At 38.0% G+C, this 18019-nt stretch overlaps 1 protein-coding gene across 2 annotated transcripts in view; it reads left to right on the top strand.

Moving 5' to 3' along the window:
• olfm2a (olfactomedin 2a) overlaps window positions 1–16548 on the top strand; it is a 46093-nt gene extending 29545 nt beyond the window's left edge. For both annotated transcript variants that reach the window (XM_032587171.1, XM_032587170.1), the window contains exons 2-6: window positions 3974–4123; window positions 9861–10016; window positions 12621–12840; window positions 13785–13891; window positions 15553–16548. In XM_032587171.1, coding sequence (XP_032443062.1) covers window positions 3974–4123; window positions 9861–10016; window positions 12621–12840; window positions 13785–13891; window positions 15553–16227 — 1308 coding nt within the window. In that variant the 3' untranslated portion in view covers window positions 16228–16548. The remainder of the gene's footprint in view (window positions 1–3973; window positions 4124–9860; window positions 10017–12620; window positions 12841–13784; window positions 13892–15552) is intronic.
• Window positions 16549–18019: the final 1471 nt, after the last annotated feature.

Raw genomic sequence — 18019 nt, 5'->3', positions numbered from 1 at the left:
TGTCTAATTTGAAGCACAAAAAGGGAATCCCAAGTCATAATCCCAAGTCCCGTTTTAATTTTTCATGTGTGGCTTTTGAATTTTTGTTTTCATTCCTTTGTCTTCTTTAATGCGCTGTCACACAGTCTCTATAATAGACTGCCTATACCTGTGAGAGATTCTTTATCATCTCTCAGAGGTAGTGGTTGAATTTCTGGGACAATAAACTAGATGACAATTCTCTGCTGAAATTGTCTTTCTTTGATGAGGAGATTATCCACCGAACTATTTACAACATAATGGCAAGTTAAATGGGACCATTGTATTCAACATTTGGTTCGTAACATTATTTTCACGCCAGTTTACTCTGTATATCCTTAAAATATTTCTAATGCCAGTGGATATCGGAAATTCACTTTTGCAACATTAATGAGGTATGTTGCTGGCTGTAGGGAGCATGAATCTCCTAAATGAACAAATGCCAATGAGCCATTCATTGTTGCAAAGAGAGAACTTAATCAAATTTACATAAATGCAAAGCGAGTGTTGAAAATCAAGTTCATTTGTACCCTGAGAAATCTAATGCTTATAAGATTTCATATAGCGATCTACTTTCAAAAAGGCACAAAGCATATAGGGACATTTGCATTTTGGAATTACCTCTTCCATCCTGCTTTCTAACAGCAATGAGAATGAGAAAGTTGGAGCAGAATGGATAGGTGGGTGGTAATGAAATTGGAAGTGATTCAAATAGGCTCTTAATTTCAGCCCAGCATTTATGAAATATTAATGATGAAGGGGGAAAGATGAGTTACAGTGAAATCTCCCTTAAGTAAGAAGAGCAGAAACATGTTGGCAAGCAGAGTATCACAATTTAAGCTGAAATCCCTCCTGTTGATATTAGTACTACAAACCATTTATGCTGTGCAATTTGTAAAAGCAAAGTCATTTTGACACAAACTTCTCCTCCCTCTGGGATTTAAAGAAATTAAAATGTGGCGTACACCTCCGCATCCATTCAAGTTCATTTGAAGTGAAACTGAATATTTGAATAGGTGCCTTTTACATGTTTGGATATAGGATTGTTTGCTTAACGACTGCACATGTGGACAGAATGAGTTGCCTTAGTGGTTTCTGCAATTTGAGTATGGTTAGCCTCCACCTGTTAACACTGCAGGATACAGTCTATAATGAGAGGCCATTGTGCTCACTGCACCTCACAATCAGCAGCACATGAGCAGCAGTCTAGCAGCCATTAATGGCAGACTGCAGCTCTGCAATGGAACGTATTACAAATGAAGGAATTTACTAACAAATGCTCCTGGATTTTGATTGTTAATGTAGCTGCAATTCCATCTGCATCTCTTAATGTATGTGTTACTCTCCAATCAGGAATGCATGTAAATTGATAAAGGTTTATATCTACTGCTTCTGCATCTGTGTATCTACACACAAATTACTCTCCAATCAGGAATGCATGTAAATTGATTAAGGGGTATATCTACTGCTTCTGCATCTGTGTATCTACACACAGATACAGTATTTCTGTAACAGGAATTGTTACAGAAATAAATTTCAAATCAAAAGTTTCAAAAATGTTCCCATGTGCTCATTGAGTTCATTGATTTTTGACACATATTTGAATCTTAACCCCATCATCCAATAAGTTTCATTTTCAAAATACAACCCAAAGTTACTGCATTGACCTGAGATTTTACCATATTACCAAATTTTAAACCTCAGTCGCCTTAATAAATTATTATTTTTGTGATCAAAAATAATATTTATTGCATTTATGGCATGTTAATATCTATATTATTTGTATTTTTTATGGTTTACAGGTTATTTTTCCACACCAATATCAAATGGATCTTCTAGAAGGTCTTATGGCAATGATCATGATGAGTATTAAGTAATAATATTTTAATAATTTCTTAAAAAGATCAAGAAGTTTAACCTCTATAACCTGAAGAGTAAGTAGAGCTTGAACATGCCCACCACTTCACAGCTTATGCTCTGGTTTAATTTGTTTTCCAGACCCAAGAAATATAGTGAAACAAATGTGTATGTATCCAAATATCTGACAGATTGAGTATGATGTGTAGAGGGAATCGGGTACAAGAGAAAACCCTGTATCCCATCCCCCTGACAATAGCTGAATGAAATAGACTATCAGACCCAGAGGAAATAAATTGGGTGAGATTCAGCCTCTTTTGTCTTGGCTGCCCTTCAGCTCTGGCTGCTGAAGGCCTCAGTTTTCCTCTACATACGACATCCCATTGTTTACAACAAAAAGGAGGAAATAAGAAAATTTGGAACTGATGGGGGAAAAGAAATCTGTATAACTCATTGTCGGTCTGATGACACAAATCTGCATCAATACCGAAATATTGCATTGGTTTGTTTACGCCTATGGTTCAAAAGTCTCACAATGAGTTTTTCCTCATGGAATTAGATATTCAGTCACTCTGAAATATTACCAGCATATATTTGTAATGCTGTATGAATGGAATATTACCCCTGATTAATTAAAACTAGAAACATTCATCTGGAAATGTCATAAGTCTACTTAGTATGCACCGGGTATTCTGAAGGTAATAAAGAATGAAAAGACGTACAAGCAAAATGCCATCGCTACATGGTTTGGAGAAGATAAAGGTAACTCCGATATCTGCAACCATGGCTCACTTTAGAGCTTGTTAAATTTAAGATCAGCTTGTTCTTTGAGAACGAAGAAGGGAGAAGGTGGGGTGTCAGGGGATTAGTAGGAATGACACAATGTGTCAGTCAGCACATTTGCTTCCAGGGTGGTTGGTACTTTAAACTCCAATCACACACACACGCGCACCCCCGCACACCACCTGTTCTCCAAGACATTTTAATCTGAACCTGCCCGACCCAAAGAAACCGCGGCATAGCCCAATCCTGCTTGAAGAGAGAAAATGTGTGTGGCCTACAACCACAGAATGGCTTTTAGTTTCACTTATTCGAATAGGTTTTTAATTTTGCTACAAAAAAAACGCATTGTGCTTTCTGTTATTACATTTAGCTATGTGCTGACTTCATGTCGTGGAGTTGGAATTTACTGTGAATGAACAATTGACAGAGCCGAGCCTGTATGCATGTGCTGGTGTGCTTGTGACCGCAATGCACTACTTTTGATTGGATTAGTTTGAAAGAGACATCCATCCTTTTAGTCTCAACCCTCCTCCCCTGGTAAGGGGCTGCATTATTGATCCTGAACAGCTCCATTTCCCTTCTCTGTCCAAACCTATTAGATGCTCAGCCTTCAACAGCCTGGCCTAATCCTTCTTTTTTATTCCTGTATTTCAGTCTTGCCATATTTTCCGTTTTTCCTATCCCTTTGTGCATCTTCTGTCAATCTGCTTGTCTTATCTTGATCTACACACAAATCTCTTTTCTTTCTCTCTCTTATCTTCTTTGTAACTCGTCCAGGCCCCAGTGCTCTCCTCTGGTGTTTCACTGCTGTGAGCAGCACCTCTGTCAATTTCTTTATTCACTTTTTCTCTGTTGCTTTTTGATAAAAACTAACATTTGATACCAAGTGAATTTAAGTATTTACGAGGAGTTGATTGCCATTCGCTCATTTTATGTTTGGAAAAATTGTTTGTTTTATTGATTTTTACAAAGAAAAAATACATCTGGCAAGATGGAACCTCCCAGCTTAGATGGTGACAGATTGAGCACAGCTAATCTTGAAATGAAGCATATCAAAGGTATTCTTTATTCCCATAAGATTTCTACAAGACTTTCAAGTAATGAATAAACCCACTGCCTTGGAAATATTTTATAAGGGGACATACTTCAGATTTATTTTGAATAATGCTGGCAGAATTAAATCATCTCGCCTACCCTTATACATTTTGAAATGTCTGTCAGCATAGATTTTTAAAAAAGAAAGAAAAAAAAAACAACAGAAGCAATCCTTTTTTTTTTCCTCTGCTTGGTCTCACATTTATGTGCGTTTCTGCAGGCTCTTTACCCCAGCCCAGAGGAAGGCTGGCAGATCTACAGCTCAGCACAGGACGCAGATGGGAAGTGTATCTGCACCGTGGTCGCACCAGCCCAGAACATGTGTAACCGCGACCCACGCAGCAGGCAGCTCCGCCAGCTCATGGAGAAGGTGACAGCTGTCAATAACACACTCACTCCAAGACCCAACTGTTGCCCACACAGACACACAAACACAAACTGACACTCTGCGCTTAATGTCTGACGCCATCTGTCGCATGCAGGCTGCTGGATTGTGCCACCTCCTTCACCATGTAACTCGGTAGCCTTTATTTGGAAGATTGAGAACTTTTCTAAGTGAAAGACAAATCAATAACTTCACTGGAATATATAAATTGCCTTCCTAAAGTTCTCATACCCTTTTTAACTGTTTTCTTCTTTAAATTACAACCTTAGACTTAGGATCATTATATGTAATTGCATAGGCAAGTTCTGATATAAAGTGTCTTACAAAAATCTTAACATCTCTTGAATTTTATCGCATTTTATCACCACAAATCTCAGTTTATTTTCTTAGAGTTTATGCTGAAAACCTACTTAACCCTCCTGTTATGTTCGTTTCTAGGGTACAGCAAAAATGTTCGTGGGTCAATTTGACCCAGGGAGTGTTTAATCATGCAATAGTGTCAGAAACCAAAAAATTCCTCCAAAACATTTTTGTATCTGATTATTAACTCCAATACTAACCATTTCAATCAATATTTGTGCAATGATGTTTTATTATTTCTCAGAAATTAAGGATCAATGACGACAACCTGCTCATTTACTCATTTGGACATAAAAAATGGAATTTAGATTTTTAATGTCCACTGAAAAAAACCTAGACACAAAAAAACAATAATTTCCTTGAAGTTGACCTTTGGTAAATTATTTTATATTATACTTTTTTTTTTTTACCAAAGGGTGATCTTTATAATTGAACTTGAGACACACATACTGTTCTGGGTCAAATTGACCCGCTGATTAAAATCAAGATAAATGAGTCATGCAGAGAGTATTTATGTTTTCCTCCACTTCTGCTGAGTGTCCACTCAGGGTGGGTGGAGTTTGTCCACAGGAACAGAAAAGATTCCCGTCAAAGGTTGTGTGAACACCTGCTTTCTCGCAGTTTCCTAGTGAAGTAAAGAGAATAGTGAGAAAGTGGGCTTGTGTGTGTGTGGTTGCGGGGGTGCGTGTGTGTGTGTGTGTGTGGTGAAATATGGTTCATAACTGCAAGGAAACATATAGAATTGGACATTTTAAAATCTTTTTTTGCACTTTAACCTGACTGCCGGGTCAAATTGACCCGAACAGTATCGATGTAAAAAGTAGACCTAGGGTTTGGTACAAATGTGTAAAATGAATAAATTTTCAACTTATGTCTAGAGTGCACCTATTAAGACAAATAGAAAACGTTTCATGCAAAAAAAATGCTTATATTTTTTTTTTTTTAATTTGTAAATTTTAAAACGGGTCAATTTGACCCGGAACATAACAGGAGGGTTAAAGAAGCACATCATTGTGAAGTGAAAAGAAAATTATACATAGTTCTTCATATTCTTAGAAATACTGTACGAAAACAGTCTTGTTTTGTTCGAAAAGTTTGCAGTTGTGTCATACTCTTTCCATTTTAGAATGATGTGTAGAATGGTGTTTAGAGGACTTCAAAGCTTGAGATATTGTTTTATTTAAGTCTGCTTTTGAAGTCTCCACAGCTTTCTGTCTGTCAGCCAGGTTTCTTGGTCTTTATGATGTTGATTGTTCATAAATGTTCCTTCACAGAACAGCTGTAAATATTTTAGGATCGAATTAAACACATGTGGACTTCGATAGGCCATTCCTGAAGGCAAATGGTTATACTAGATTTTATTGACAGGTGTCAGTATGAAAGGGAATGAATGTATATTTTACATTTTTGTTGAAAAACAAAATGAAAACCCAATATTGTTATTTCCCTACACAACTCCTTGCTATTTTAAATTGATCTTTCACATAAAATTCAAATAAAATACCTTAAGGCAGGTAGTTAAAATGCCACAAACTGGGAAGAAGTTCAGAGTGAATACTTTTGAAAGAAATTGCATGTCAGAATGTTTACATACAATGTGGAACAAAGATCCTAATTTGTATGCATTTTTGTTTTCATAAACGTTAATTAATTTTAACACAATTTAACAACAGCAATTGACAAATCAGTCAGCATGACAAATTTTGCTGAAAATATTTGTGTATATATTTATGCAGGCCTGCGTGGTTTAATATATGCATTCTGACCTACACGGCAGAGTATGCAAATATTGCAGCCTGTTAGGAATCCACTCATTCACAAGCTGACAGATCCAGCCATGAACTGTTGAGTCTCCAGACCTGGAGGCTGTACACCTACGTCATTTCATTCTTTAGAAGCTAAATAATAGAAACCTGAGATGTCAAATGCATTCAAATGGATTGGTAAGACGTGATTCACTCTGCCTGTCGCTGAGTGCTGGTACTTTGGACAATTACAACAGGTGCGCCTGTAAAAGAGAGGCTCTACAGGTTACTTACAACTAGAAAGAGCGCAGAGAAGTGGAGGAGGAGCTGAGGGGGTGCCAGTGACATTGATATCGTCCTGTGAGAAAAGATGGAGGTAAACTGAGACATGGAAAAGGTTCCCAAGGCTCCCTGATGGATCAATGAGGCGCGTGCATTCACATAATGCATTCATAGTCATTGAAGTTTGCCGTTTGACAGTCTCTGTGTGCTGATGTTGAAAGCGCATGTTTACAGAGACAAAATCCACTCTCTAACACACTTCACAAGCAACCTATTCGAACAGAAAAAGCATATCATAGCACAGAAACAGACTGACTAGAGAAACCAGTCTCATTGCAGCTGAAAGTCTCAGGAAAATGTACATTTCTGTAAACCTAGTTGAGAAAAGCTGAGGAATATAGCAGCGTTGACTCAGAAAAATACACAACGTTCCTTTAAAGAGGAACAAAAGTGCTGGTTTATCGCACAATTGTCATTGAAGATGTTTTTCAAATATTGTGTTGGTCATTAAAACTGCTATCTTTTTTTGCGGTAGCTATTTTTATTTATTTATGAACCTTTTAATAATATTCTAACTTTCTGAACATGACGGTACATTCTGCTTATGTTTTTTACCCATTCTATGAGTGTATGGAATGTTATTTGTTATTAAGTTTTAAACATTCTCAAGATGTAGAATTACTGCAATGCCTCCCTTCTGAATACTGCACCATAAACCATTTAAAGCAAGCTTCAGAAAAAACACCCTCACAGCTATATATAGAATATGATATGCTCTATAATGTATTATTTATCACTGTATTGCATTTTGTTATAAAATGTAGGTGTTATTACTGTGTGGGTCTGTATGCTTTCCCTGCTCGCTGCTGCCTGAAGCAGACTTAATGAGGACACCTAGGGTCAGCACTATTTCAGCTTCACCCAAATGAAAGCTCCAAATTAAAAGGCTCTGTGTGAGTCTGTGTAAATGTGCAGTCCCAACAGAGCAGCGTCCACCAAGGCACCCTCATTTGAACCCAGCGCATGAGTGGGAATTGTTTGAGTTCAGATCCACAAAAAACTTTTCCTGACATGGAGAGCCAAGGGTATGTTACCAATGTCAAAACTGCCCTCTGTTCAAAGAATGTAAAGTAGGCTTGTTGAAAATCTTTATTCAGCTCTCAGTAAAGCCAGATAAAGAGCCTGACCCTGAAGGATGGCGGCGAGGCAATACTCACCGCAAATCTTTGAACATCTCATCTCCTTTTGACCTCACTGTCTGACTGGCTGAATTGAGATTAAATCAGAAGAAATATGAAGATGTGGTTAGACATACACACAAACAAGCCGATGCAGAATGAGTCATCACACTGGGCATGAAGCAGACACACCTGCGACTATAAATCTGGGACACTGACGATGAGGATCGTCTTTTTATGAGCAAGGATGGAGGAGTCCCAAATGCTACAGCAGGAAGTTGACAGAGAATTTGCTTAGTCTCCAGGCTGCTGGAACATTTCATTCCTTAATATTACAGGACCTATGTACCACATTGGAGAAAAAAAAAAGTTTAATTGCTATGGGAAATAACGTGTAACCAAATACTCCTCAGCCAGTTCACAATGCATGTGGGAGCAACACGGTGCGGGAAACCGTGGGCTGGACATGAAGTAATCGAGTAGGTTGTCATGGATCAGGCAGGCGAGGCAGTGTGGTGCAAAACAGACTTTCATGCCAAACTGCGACCTTTGAATATCGGGTCTGTTTTGTTTTTCTGAAATTCATTTTGATTTTTGCTGCTGGCTGTCTACGTGGGCGTGCGTCTGTTCAAGTGGGCTGCTGGACATATGCACACGATAGTCTCCTATAGGCACGACAACCCTGCAACATTTGGTGGTGTTTGGATAATTTCTGGCCCACTTTGTGCAATGTACAGGAGATGAGGGGGTGTGCGTGAAGCAGTAGGCTGGTTATGCAGCAGCAGAGTGGGTTGTCAAAGTATGAATAAGCTCAGTACTTTGCAAAAAAATTAACCTACCGCAAAACCGAATCCTCTGAGAACTTAGAGTCAATGCATGCCTACTTAGCAGTGTTTACTTCAGTGTAAGGTACTTTCAGTTATAATTAGGATGTAAGCTAATTCAACTGTGCAGTTTTCATAATATCCATTTTAATGGCTTGGCATGAATATACTTAAAATACTAACTCTTTAATTTTAACTGTTTCAACAATAACATCATAAATATTTTTTCTTGTGCTTTAGTCATTTTAAGGCAGAAAAATTGTTGCATCTAGACCTTAAGAACTGTGTGATAAATTTCTAAGCCCATTAACAGCCATAACTTGCTATGCATTTATTATTAGACTTATGGATGACCAAATCCGTCTGACACCATTGTAATGCTGATATTAAGTTGTCCTGTTAGGTATCTTTTGAGTGTATTAAGAGGAGTTACTGTTGTATTCATCTCACGCAGGCATTTTCACCCCCATGCAATTTTTGAATATGCAGTGTTTGCCAGGTTTTGTTTAATAAGCTGTACTTCAAAATAAAAAGCAACTGAAGCTTACTGTAATCAATTGAACTCATATTGTGTAACCAAACTTTATCTTGGTTGCTGTAAGTAATCTGACCACAATAATGGTAAAACATTCTGGTAAAATATAAGCAGTAATGCCTCATTCTCATGAATAGGTGATTAATTCTAATTTCCTCCCAGCATGCTTCACCATTTTAAACAATCATATTGGTTGTTAGTTGATAATTGGTGTGACCTATGGTTTTTCTGTAAGGGTGTCAAACTGTATAACCTCTTGTGAGATATTTCTGAAGTGCTTGGCATTTCTGGCTGACTGGCAGCCATGTGTGTTGGGGAACTTTTTGGAAACTTTTGCAAACACTGGCTGCTGATTTGGTGGCAGTGTATGAAGGTACACACAAACCCTAATTAACTACCTTATTTGAAATTATGATATCAACTAGTGATGAGCAGTTATTTTGTTAATTTATAGTCTTTTTTTCCATGATTTATCAAGATAATGATGAACTTTAAATAATTATTTTTACAAAGCCCAAAATGACTTTATTATTTCACCACTGTGGGTTTATTGACAGCATCATTAGAAATATGTATAGTTCAAAAATTAAGTGAGTATGATTTTTGTGTGCCTTTTAGAATACCTAATGTGACTTGTGTGCAGGAGTAGCCCATTTGATAATGGGTGACTTTTATTTTTTGTGTTTGTAGGGCTGTGACTGTCACTTATATCATTTTTCCAAAAAATGCCATAATATATCATGATCAAATTTTAAGTCCACATTACCAACTCCATAAATGATTGTTTTTGCTCTGCAGGTTCAGAATATTAGCCAATCAATGGAGGTGCTAGATCTGAGAACCTTCCGAGATCTCCAGTATGTAAAGAACACAGAGGGTCTAATGAAAGTCGTCGATGGAAAGCTGAAGGTGGCCTCTGAAAATCCCCGGAGCCTCAATCCAAAGGGCTTTCAGGTAATTGGCTTTTTGTCACCCTCCGTGCCTAGAGTTGGATTTACTATATATCATGTGAATGTACTTGATATTAAATTGCTTGATAAACATTGAAAGATCCAATGCAATCTTTGAAGCCCTTCACAGACAATAAAATTTTATGTGACTTCTTGTGGACTGGCATATAAACATTGGAAGTGGTAATTCCATTACAGTGCGTTAAATGAGTTATTGGGTCATGGGCTAAGGTAGGCTAATCTACTGTGCATCATGAGCTTCACATGCTCCAGGATGATTAAATCTGTGAACCACTAGGGGAGTTTTTTTTTTCCTATCTGACTCACTGAACATCCCTTCCACTATTTTTGAGCTCAACCTCCCTTACTCCTCCGTATAGTTAACTTTCTGGCATCTGAGGTAGATGTATTCACGTTTGTCTCCACCATATCTTGCTCAAAGATAAGTTAACTACCATTATCAACAGGCTTTTTTATTTTTCTGTCAGCACGTTGTCTTGCCCAGCAGAAATCTCCATATTTCCCACACTCTTACAGATATTAGATGGGCCATAAAATTGTTTGATTAAAAGATGCTCTGATAAACACTAAGTGCATTTTGCCGCTGGGTTGATGCCTCAGCACAGAGGCAAGCATGACTGGTTGTGTTTAGCTTTCAGTGTGCTTTCTGAAAGCTATTCCAACAAAGGAAATGAAGATGCTCATGAAATTAATCTGTTCATCAGGAAAGCTTGAGATTGCCACTCAGATATGTGTTTGTCTAAATGCAAATCTAATGTTTTCATTCTTAAAAGACAGGAAAAAAATTGACAGGCTTTGACCAAAGTGGGTTGGCTGATAAATGTGAGCAGTTTAAAGTTGCCAATGGCAGAGGGTGGGAGATTAACGAGAGTGAATTTTCTCAGCTTGAAAAAGTGAAAATTAGATTTATGATGTGGCGCCATGAGGCTGAGAGCTGCTCCATCACCAGATTTATGATAAACTCTAACAAGGAGGAAACAGCCCCTCCTGTGGTGGCCACACTTTATTGATAGACCTTTTTCCCTCTTGAGCCATCCACCTTGTGTGAATTCAGCCTGACTCCCCTGCTGCTTCCTGCTCCCCTGCCTAAGGACAAGTTGTTTCTTTTCACTTCTAAAATTATAAACCCCATTATAGCACTAGCGGTGCATGCTCCTAGACTCAGGTAAGCTGCAAATAAATCCGAGTGAAACAATTTTTAACACAGTAAAAGCAATGGCTTTCCAATGTATACATATATATATATAAAACACACTCAATTGTTAACAATCATTAAAAATCCTCTTCAAATATAAGTTCAGCCAGACAATTTACAGAAAAGTTCCTTTAGAGAGTTTCTATGAAATAGAGAAATGTTGGGTGACTAAATAAAGTGTTCAATTAGAAAAGAGCAAAATGGAATCGAAAACTGTCTGCAGTACATATTAATCTAATAAGACGTTGTCTAAGTAGGGTGTTATGACCTGGCTAGGCATAACCACACCGTAACATAAAGGTGATTAATCCTCATCAGACTTCAAGCAGCCACAATATGTAGTTTATTTCTTGACAAGACCTTCATTTACATGAGATTTTAACACGGAAAGAAGAGTTGGCTGTAACGTCTGAGTAAACTTTGTGCTTAAAACAATAAACAAAAGGAAATAATCTGAATATTAGCCAAGCTTAACTATTAATAAATAAACCAAATGATAAAAACGTACCTCCCTAACTAAAGATAAAAAGGAGAAAAGTGGGATAAAAAAATAAAGGCAATTCAACTCTACAAACTTCCCAATCTCATAAGCTTTGCAGGTGTTGACAAGGTAGAGCAGAAGCAAAGTTGAAGCTGGTTGGGATGAGCAGAGGATGAATGACAGAGTCTGCAGCAGCATCTTCTTATGTGTCATCTCTGCTTAGGCCATTAATCCATATTCTACATCTTCTGACTCCATCAATCAGAGAAGACCATCCATATAATCAAATTTTTACATATTGGAACAAAAACAGAGGCCTTACAATAGCAGAGATAACAGGGTAAAAAACATCAACCAGACCAGTGAACAATAAAACAAGAGACACTCTTAAAACTGCTGAGTTAAAAATGAACAAAAAAAGCTATTTCTGTTCCATTGCCAAAAATTATATTTCTATAACATTATTAAATTATGTTTATAAAGATTCCCATATTATTTCCTATAATACATTAACTTTTTGAATATAATTTTAAACCTAACTTAACCATAATAAAACTACATTCTAGCACTACTTTGTACTAACCATTTTGTGGGTAAAAGACTAATTCTATCAAAGTGAACAAAGTCACTATGAACCAAAAGTCAATAACGCAACTTCAGCTTCTCCAATGTCTTATTTCATCTGTGGAAGTCTGATGAGGTTGCTGAATTGGCAAATGTTTCCTCTTTGATTGTTGATGAGGCTCCATCTACTTTATTCCCTCCTTTCAAAGGATGCATCAAAGTTTCCCAATAATGAGAAATTCCCCTGTATATTCTCAAGTTCCTGTTGTCTTCCAGAAACTGAAACTTTGACAAGTATTTTCCTTCGCATCTTCCCTGGTCATGTTTTTTTCTTCTTTTTTTTTTAGGAGGTAAAAGACAAGGTAAACCAACTGCTCCCCCTGCTGCCAGTGTTGGAACAGTACAAGGCAGATGCTAAGATGATCCTGCGTCTCCGAGAGGAGGTGAGAAACCTTTCCTTGGTGCTTATGGCCATCCAGGAGGAGATGGGAGCCTACGACTATGAGGAGCTGAGACAGAGAGTCCTCCTACTGGAGACCAGACTACACTCTTGCATGCAGAAACTAGGTATGAAACATGCTTGTTACGAGGTGGGGGTGGGGGATTTTGCTACATAATTTTAATTAAGTGTCTTTTACGAAATAAAACAAACCTTAATTGTAGTCTTGCCAAAATAAAATCAGATACTGAAAAAGAAAGCTACATTTCCAGAAAAGTGCTGGGCTTTCTCTCCAATTTGCTTACATAAAAATCGCTGTGTTGTTTACTCATAATAACGTGCAATTTGACTATAAATCATTTTTACCAGCAATTAATTCACCGAAAAATAACAACTGGGAACGGTTGAGATTTTGTCGGCAAGGCAAGAGTAACATTTCCAGGTAATAACACAATATTACTCTGTTGAACCCAATTTTGTATGAGTTATGTAGTTTACGAGTGGTACTTGAATTCTGCACCTTCGGCCGCAGGCAGCTCTGCAGTGGCAATGAAACACAGAGAAACTGAAGAATTAAACTGAATAAAAGACTATTTTAAACATTATCACTTTACGTACTGAAAAGAAAGCCATTTTCTTCTTCTTCTAATTTAGATATTTTTTCAGTTATAACAAGCCTTTGAGAAATATTGATATTTTAAAGGATGCTCTCAGCTTCCATAGGTGTGAAAGCAATATTTTTAAAAGCTGTGGTTCAAGTCTTGAGGTTATATACATTTTGCATGCTGCCAACAGTTTATTTTTGTTCTTGTTGAGCTCCAATAATCAATCTAAGGAGAGGAAACGCTTTTCTTAAGAGACTAACTGAATAATTGTGTTTTATGTAACAAATTAACCTGATCATTTTACTGATCAATACATTTACTAAATTAGTCGTTGATTACTAATGAACAACATTTTGTTTAGTTATTTGCTACTTTCTTTAGTATTAGGTTTTCTTGAGCTGTTGTGCTCTGTCTTAGTTCATAAATGATTGTGCTTTTACTTCCTTTGCTTTTTTTTGGACTCACAGGTTGCGGAAAGCTCACAGGTGTCAGCAATCCGATCACAGTGCGTGCATCTGGATCAAGATTCGGCTCCTGGATGACAGACACCATGATACCCAGCTCAGACAACAGAGTGAGTCTCTCAGATCCCCTCTAGTTTGAGGCTCAAGAAACACATGATGATATACTCAAACCCGGAGGATAAACAGAGTCATCTGAGCTCTTTCAGCTGCTCAGTATAAAAGAGTATCCATCACAGCGGCGCTGTCATTGTTTGTCAGTGAGTGATTGATCGTTTTGTCCAAGTTGCACTTCTCATGAATACCACAATATGACAGACACAAAGAGAATTGAGAATTCAAAGCTGAGCCACTGATGAATTGCATCTATTATTCCTCTCCCTCCCATCCTCCGCATTCATTTCAAACTGCAGCTTATTAATCAAAAAACAAACACAAAATCTGTTTGGGATAAAGTCTTCTAAAATCACTTAGCTCGTTTTCAGAGGGCTGCTGGGAATTTAAGCCAAAAGTCATGGCGTTTCATGTTAGTATGTAAGACTAGGAAAGCTGGTATGTATGCAGCAAGGCAAAAGGTAGAAAGAAAATAAATGGAAGCAGGAACAGTGAATTATTATCTATTTTTAGCAGGAAACAGAAGCTGATCAAATTTAATAGGGAAGATTATATTGGCCTTTCTGCTAACTGCAATAAATCATAACAGGATAAATAGGTTATGCTTTCAGAAAAGGGCAATTTTCAACATGGAATGTGTTGATTATCTTTGTGTTTAATCTCCTAACTTGCTGAGATGATGTTACCCCTCTATGTCTATGAGTCAGTCTGGTGTATTAAAAGCATCAACATTCATAGGAATAATTTTACTCTTATGCAAAAGTGTTGTTAGGCAGCCAAATAAACAAAATGTATAAAGGTAGTTAAAATGTGCCAGAGTTTTAGCCTGGCTCAGCCTCTTTCTGCTGCTCAGCTCGAGGGACACATTCAGTAAACATAGGCGAAACCAAGCTTAATGGTTTATAATAAACTCTGCTCCATAATTCATCTGATGTACCACTCAAACTCAGCTACTTCCCATTCTCTCTCTCCTTTACTGCAGAGTAAATGTGGCTATTCTACACATAAGAAAGATGGAGAATAGGACCATTAGAGAATCAGAGAAGACAACCAGAACACAGCTCCATCTTTCCAGAGGTGTCTTAGTTCAATCAGGGACAAAATGAATAATTTAAAAATATTTAATCCAGTAATAGCTTAATTAGATCAATCATATACTTGACTGTTGCTCCTTCTTAAGGGAATGAAAAGGGGGATTCAACCACAGAAGCACAATGTCAGTGGAGAGATCCGCTGAGGATGCTCAGGCAAAAAATAGAGTTGCTAAATGCATTGATTTTCTGTAAATGTGGACTGGAAAGGGCAGAGAGTGCCAGCAGTGATTCCCTGCAAAGCACAGGCAACATCTCCCCCCACATGTAGGCAAGATCAATAGTTTTGAACACACACATTTCTGTATGCACAACTGCATAGAGAAATACACCTACTCTCATACAAGTAGATTCACAGCACACACTCATTCTTACTTTGCCCGAGGCATTGCCTCAAGCTCTAATGAAACATGAGAGAGTTCCTGCAGATAGGTGTATCAGGTAAAACATACCAATAATCTCTGATAACCCTTAGATATTTACATTTGGGTGTCTTTACTCAATAGCTCCTCAGAGTGGGATCCTTTTGTTCAATGTTTTCTATTTGGTTTGCTCTTTGTTTTGGACAGGTGTGGTCCATGGATGGATACTTCAAGGGACGGCGTGTCCTAGAATACCGCACAATGAGCGATTTTATGAAGGGGCAGAACTTTGTTCAGCACCTGCTGCCACATCCTTGGGCCGGTACTGGCCACGTGGTCTATAACGGCTCGCTGTACTACAACAAATACCAGAGCAACATCATCATCAAATACCACTTCCGGTCTCGAAGCGTGCTGGTGCAGCGCAGCCTCAGCGGAGCCGGCTATAACAACACCTTCCCATACTCCTGGGGTGGCTCCTCTGATATTGACCTCATGGCGGACGAAAATGGTCTCTGGGCGGTTTACACCACCATAAACAATGCTGGGAACATTGTCATCAGCCGCCTGGAGCCCCAGAGTCTGGAGATTCTTCAAACCTGGGACACAGGCTTCCCAAAGCGCAGTGCCGGAGAGTCTTTTATGATCTGTGGCACACTCTACGTCACAAACTCTCACCTTGCTGGTGCCAAGATCTACTTTGCCTACTATACCAACACATCAAGTTATGAGTACACAGATATCCCCTTCCACAATCAGTACTCCCACATCTCCATGATGGACTATAACCCCAGAGAGAGGGTCCTGTACACCTGGAACAATGGACACCAGGTCCTCTATAACGTCACACTTTTCCAGGTCATTAAGACTTCTGGAGACTGAGGGCTCAAAGAAAAGACCCACTCAAAAAAATGCTGTGATCATTGTTCTAAAAGGACAAAGGAGCAGGGTAGAGATGGGTACTGTCTGAAGAAGGGGGGTCAAGGTTGGGGGTTGAGGTTTTAATCTGTGGGTACAGGCTTGGGTGTTTTTTTAAGAATTTCAATCTTCATAGACTGCTATTATTCACATTCTCCAAAAAAATGTCCAACAAAAGGTTCGCAAAGACCTAAAGACTGAGCGCCTTTCTGTTTTTCTTTATGTGATGAGTAAGCATGGTTCTTTTTATCTGTGATGACAAATAAACATCCACTTTAACATTAATGACGTGGAATTTTTATTATTGCTTTGTGTCAAAGCAGGACTGAAAACTTTAAAGATCAAAATGAACAAACTAAGAAATAAAAAATATCAAACAGCTAACTAGCAAATTCATTCAGCTTAAATTTTGTGTATACTCAGGAGATATGTAATAGTTTATTTGTTATTGACTAATAAAAACTGATTAAAAGAAGTTAACAGATATATACTGGGAAGGAAGAAAAGAAGGATGACAAGAGCACTAACAAAAAAGGGTAGGAAGGAGACAAGATGGCAAGGTCACAAAGAAGGAAGTAGGACATTTCATGGAAGGACTAAAGAAAGTAACAAGACTAAAATATGGTTTCCACTTGAACAGCAGCTATGTTAATTTTTATATTTGATGCTAATTCACATAACAATAAGGTTACAGCATCTGAATGATAAGATTATCTCTAGATAAGCATGAACCATAGTGATAACAATTTATTTGAAAAAGCCGTGGCAAAGCCTTTCGGGAATTGTGGGCAGTAAAAGTGCTGTTCCACTGACACAAATGTGGTTAAATTTAACAGCAACAGCCACCACTTACATCTCATTTCACCAAGGTGAACTCAAAGTGAAAGCTGAACATCTGGTAAAAGGTGCAGGTGCAGGTGGCGGTGCGATGGGCTGAGAAGAACACCGGGAGTTAAGAGGCAAAATGTAAAAGGTGTTTACAGCTGAGCTGAGAACTGACACATCACAGTTAGTGTTCCTTGTCAAGCTCCAATCTGCTTTAATCTTGTTAGGCGAATAGTTTTTTTTTTCTTTCTTCCCTAGAGCTGTTTGCAGGGAAATGCTCAAACACAAGGCACGCAGTCAGACACTGTTGGCATTAAAGTCTAAACCGCAGACCTTTCATTGCATATTCTTTATTATTTATCATGGGAAATCCAGTAAGAGGAAACATTGGTACTCCCTGCTGTAAATAGAAGAGGGCAGGCAGCTGGCACACTTCGCTGTCTTTTTATTTCTTTCATGTTTCAAGCCTGTGAGGATGCAGTGACCACGGTGGACCAAAAAGACGTAAATGTCATAGGAGGTCCCACTTTTCTCATCCTTTGTAACCATGGTGATCCTATTCATCCTGGTTGACCTTTCTTTCAAAATTGGTTTTACTGAGGAGAAGTTAGGACTTCATACACCTTAGTGGGTGACATTTAAGGTATGACAATGCAGAGGGATAAAGAGCCATCAGCAAACAAATAATTAAAATGAAAATGTTTGGTTGAATTTAGCTTTTATGGCACAAATTCTTAGGGAAAAAGCCATTTTAAAGAATTAAGAAATTACTTCAAAATAGTTCACTGAAATGGAGTTATATTAAGAGTCAAACTCCAAATACCACTTAAGTTTTAGCCAATAATACCACAGTAATAATCAGGTGATCAAGAAAACAGCTTTAGATATTTACTTTGATACATCACTTCTTCTGGACCTTTACCAGAGCCAA

The sequence above is a fragment of the Xiphophorus hellerii genome, chromosome 16, assembly GCF_003331165.1.
Source record: "Xiphophorus hellerii strain 12219 chromosome 16, Xiphophorus_hellerii-4.1, whole genome shotgun sequence".
NCBI classification, from domain to species: Eukaryota; Metazoa; Chordata; class Actinopteri; order Cyprinodontiformes; family Poeciliidae; genus Xiphophorus; species Xiphophorus hellerii.
Note: the sequence above shows the minus strand (reverse complement) of the source record. Positions and strands in the feature narration are given on the sequence as shown.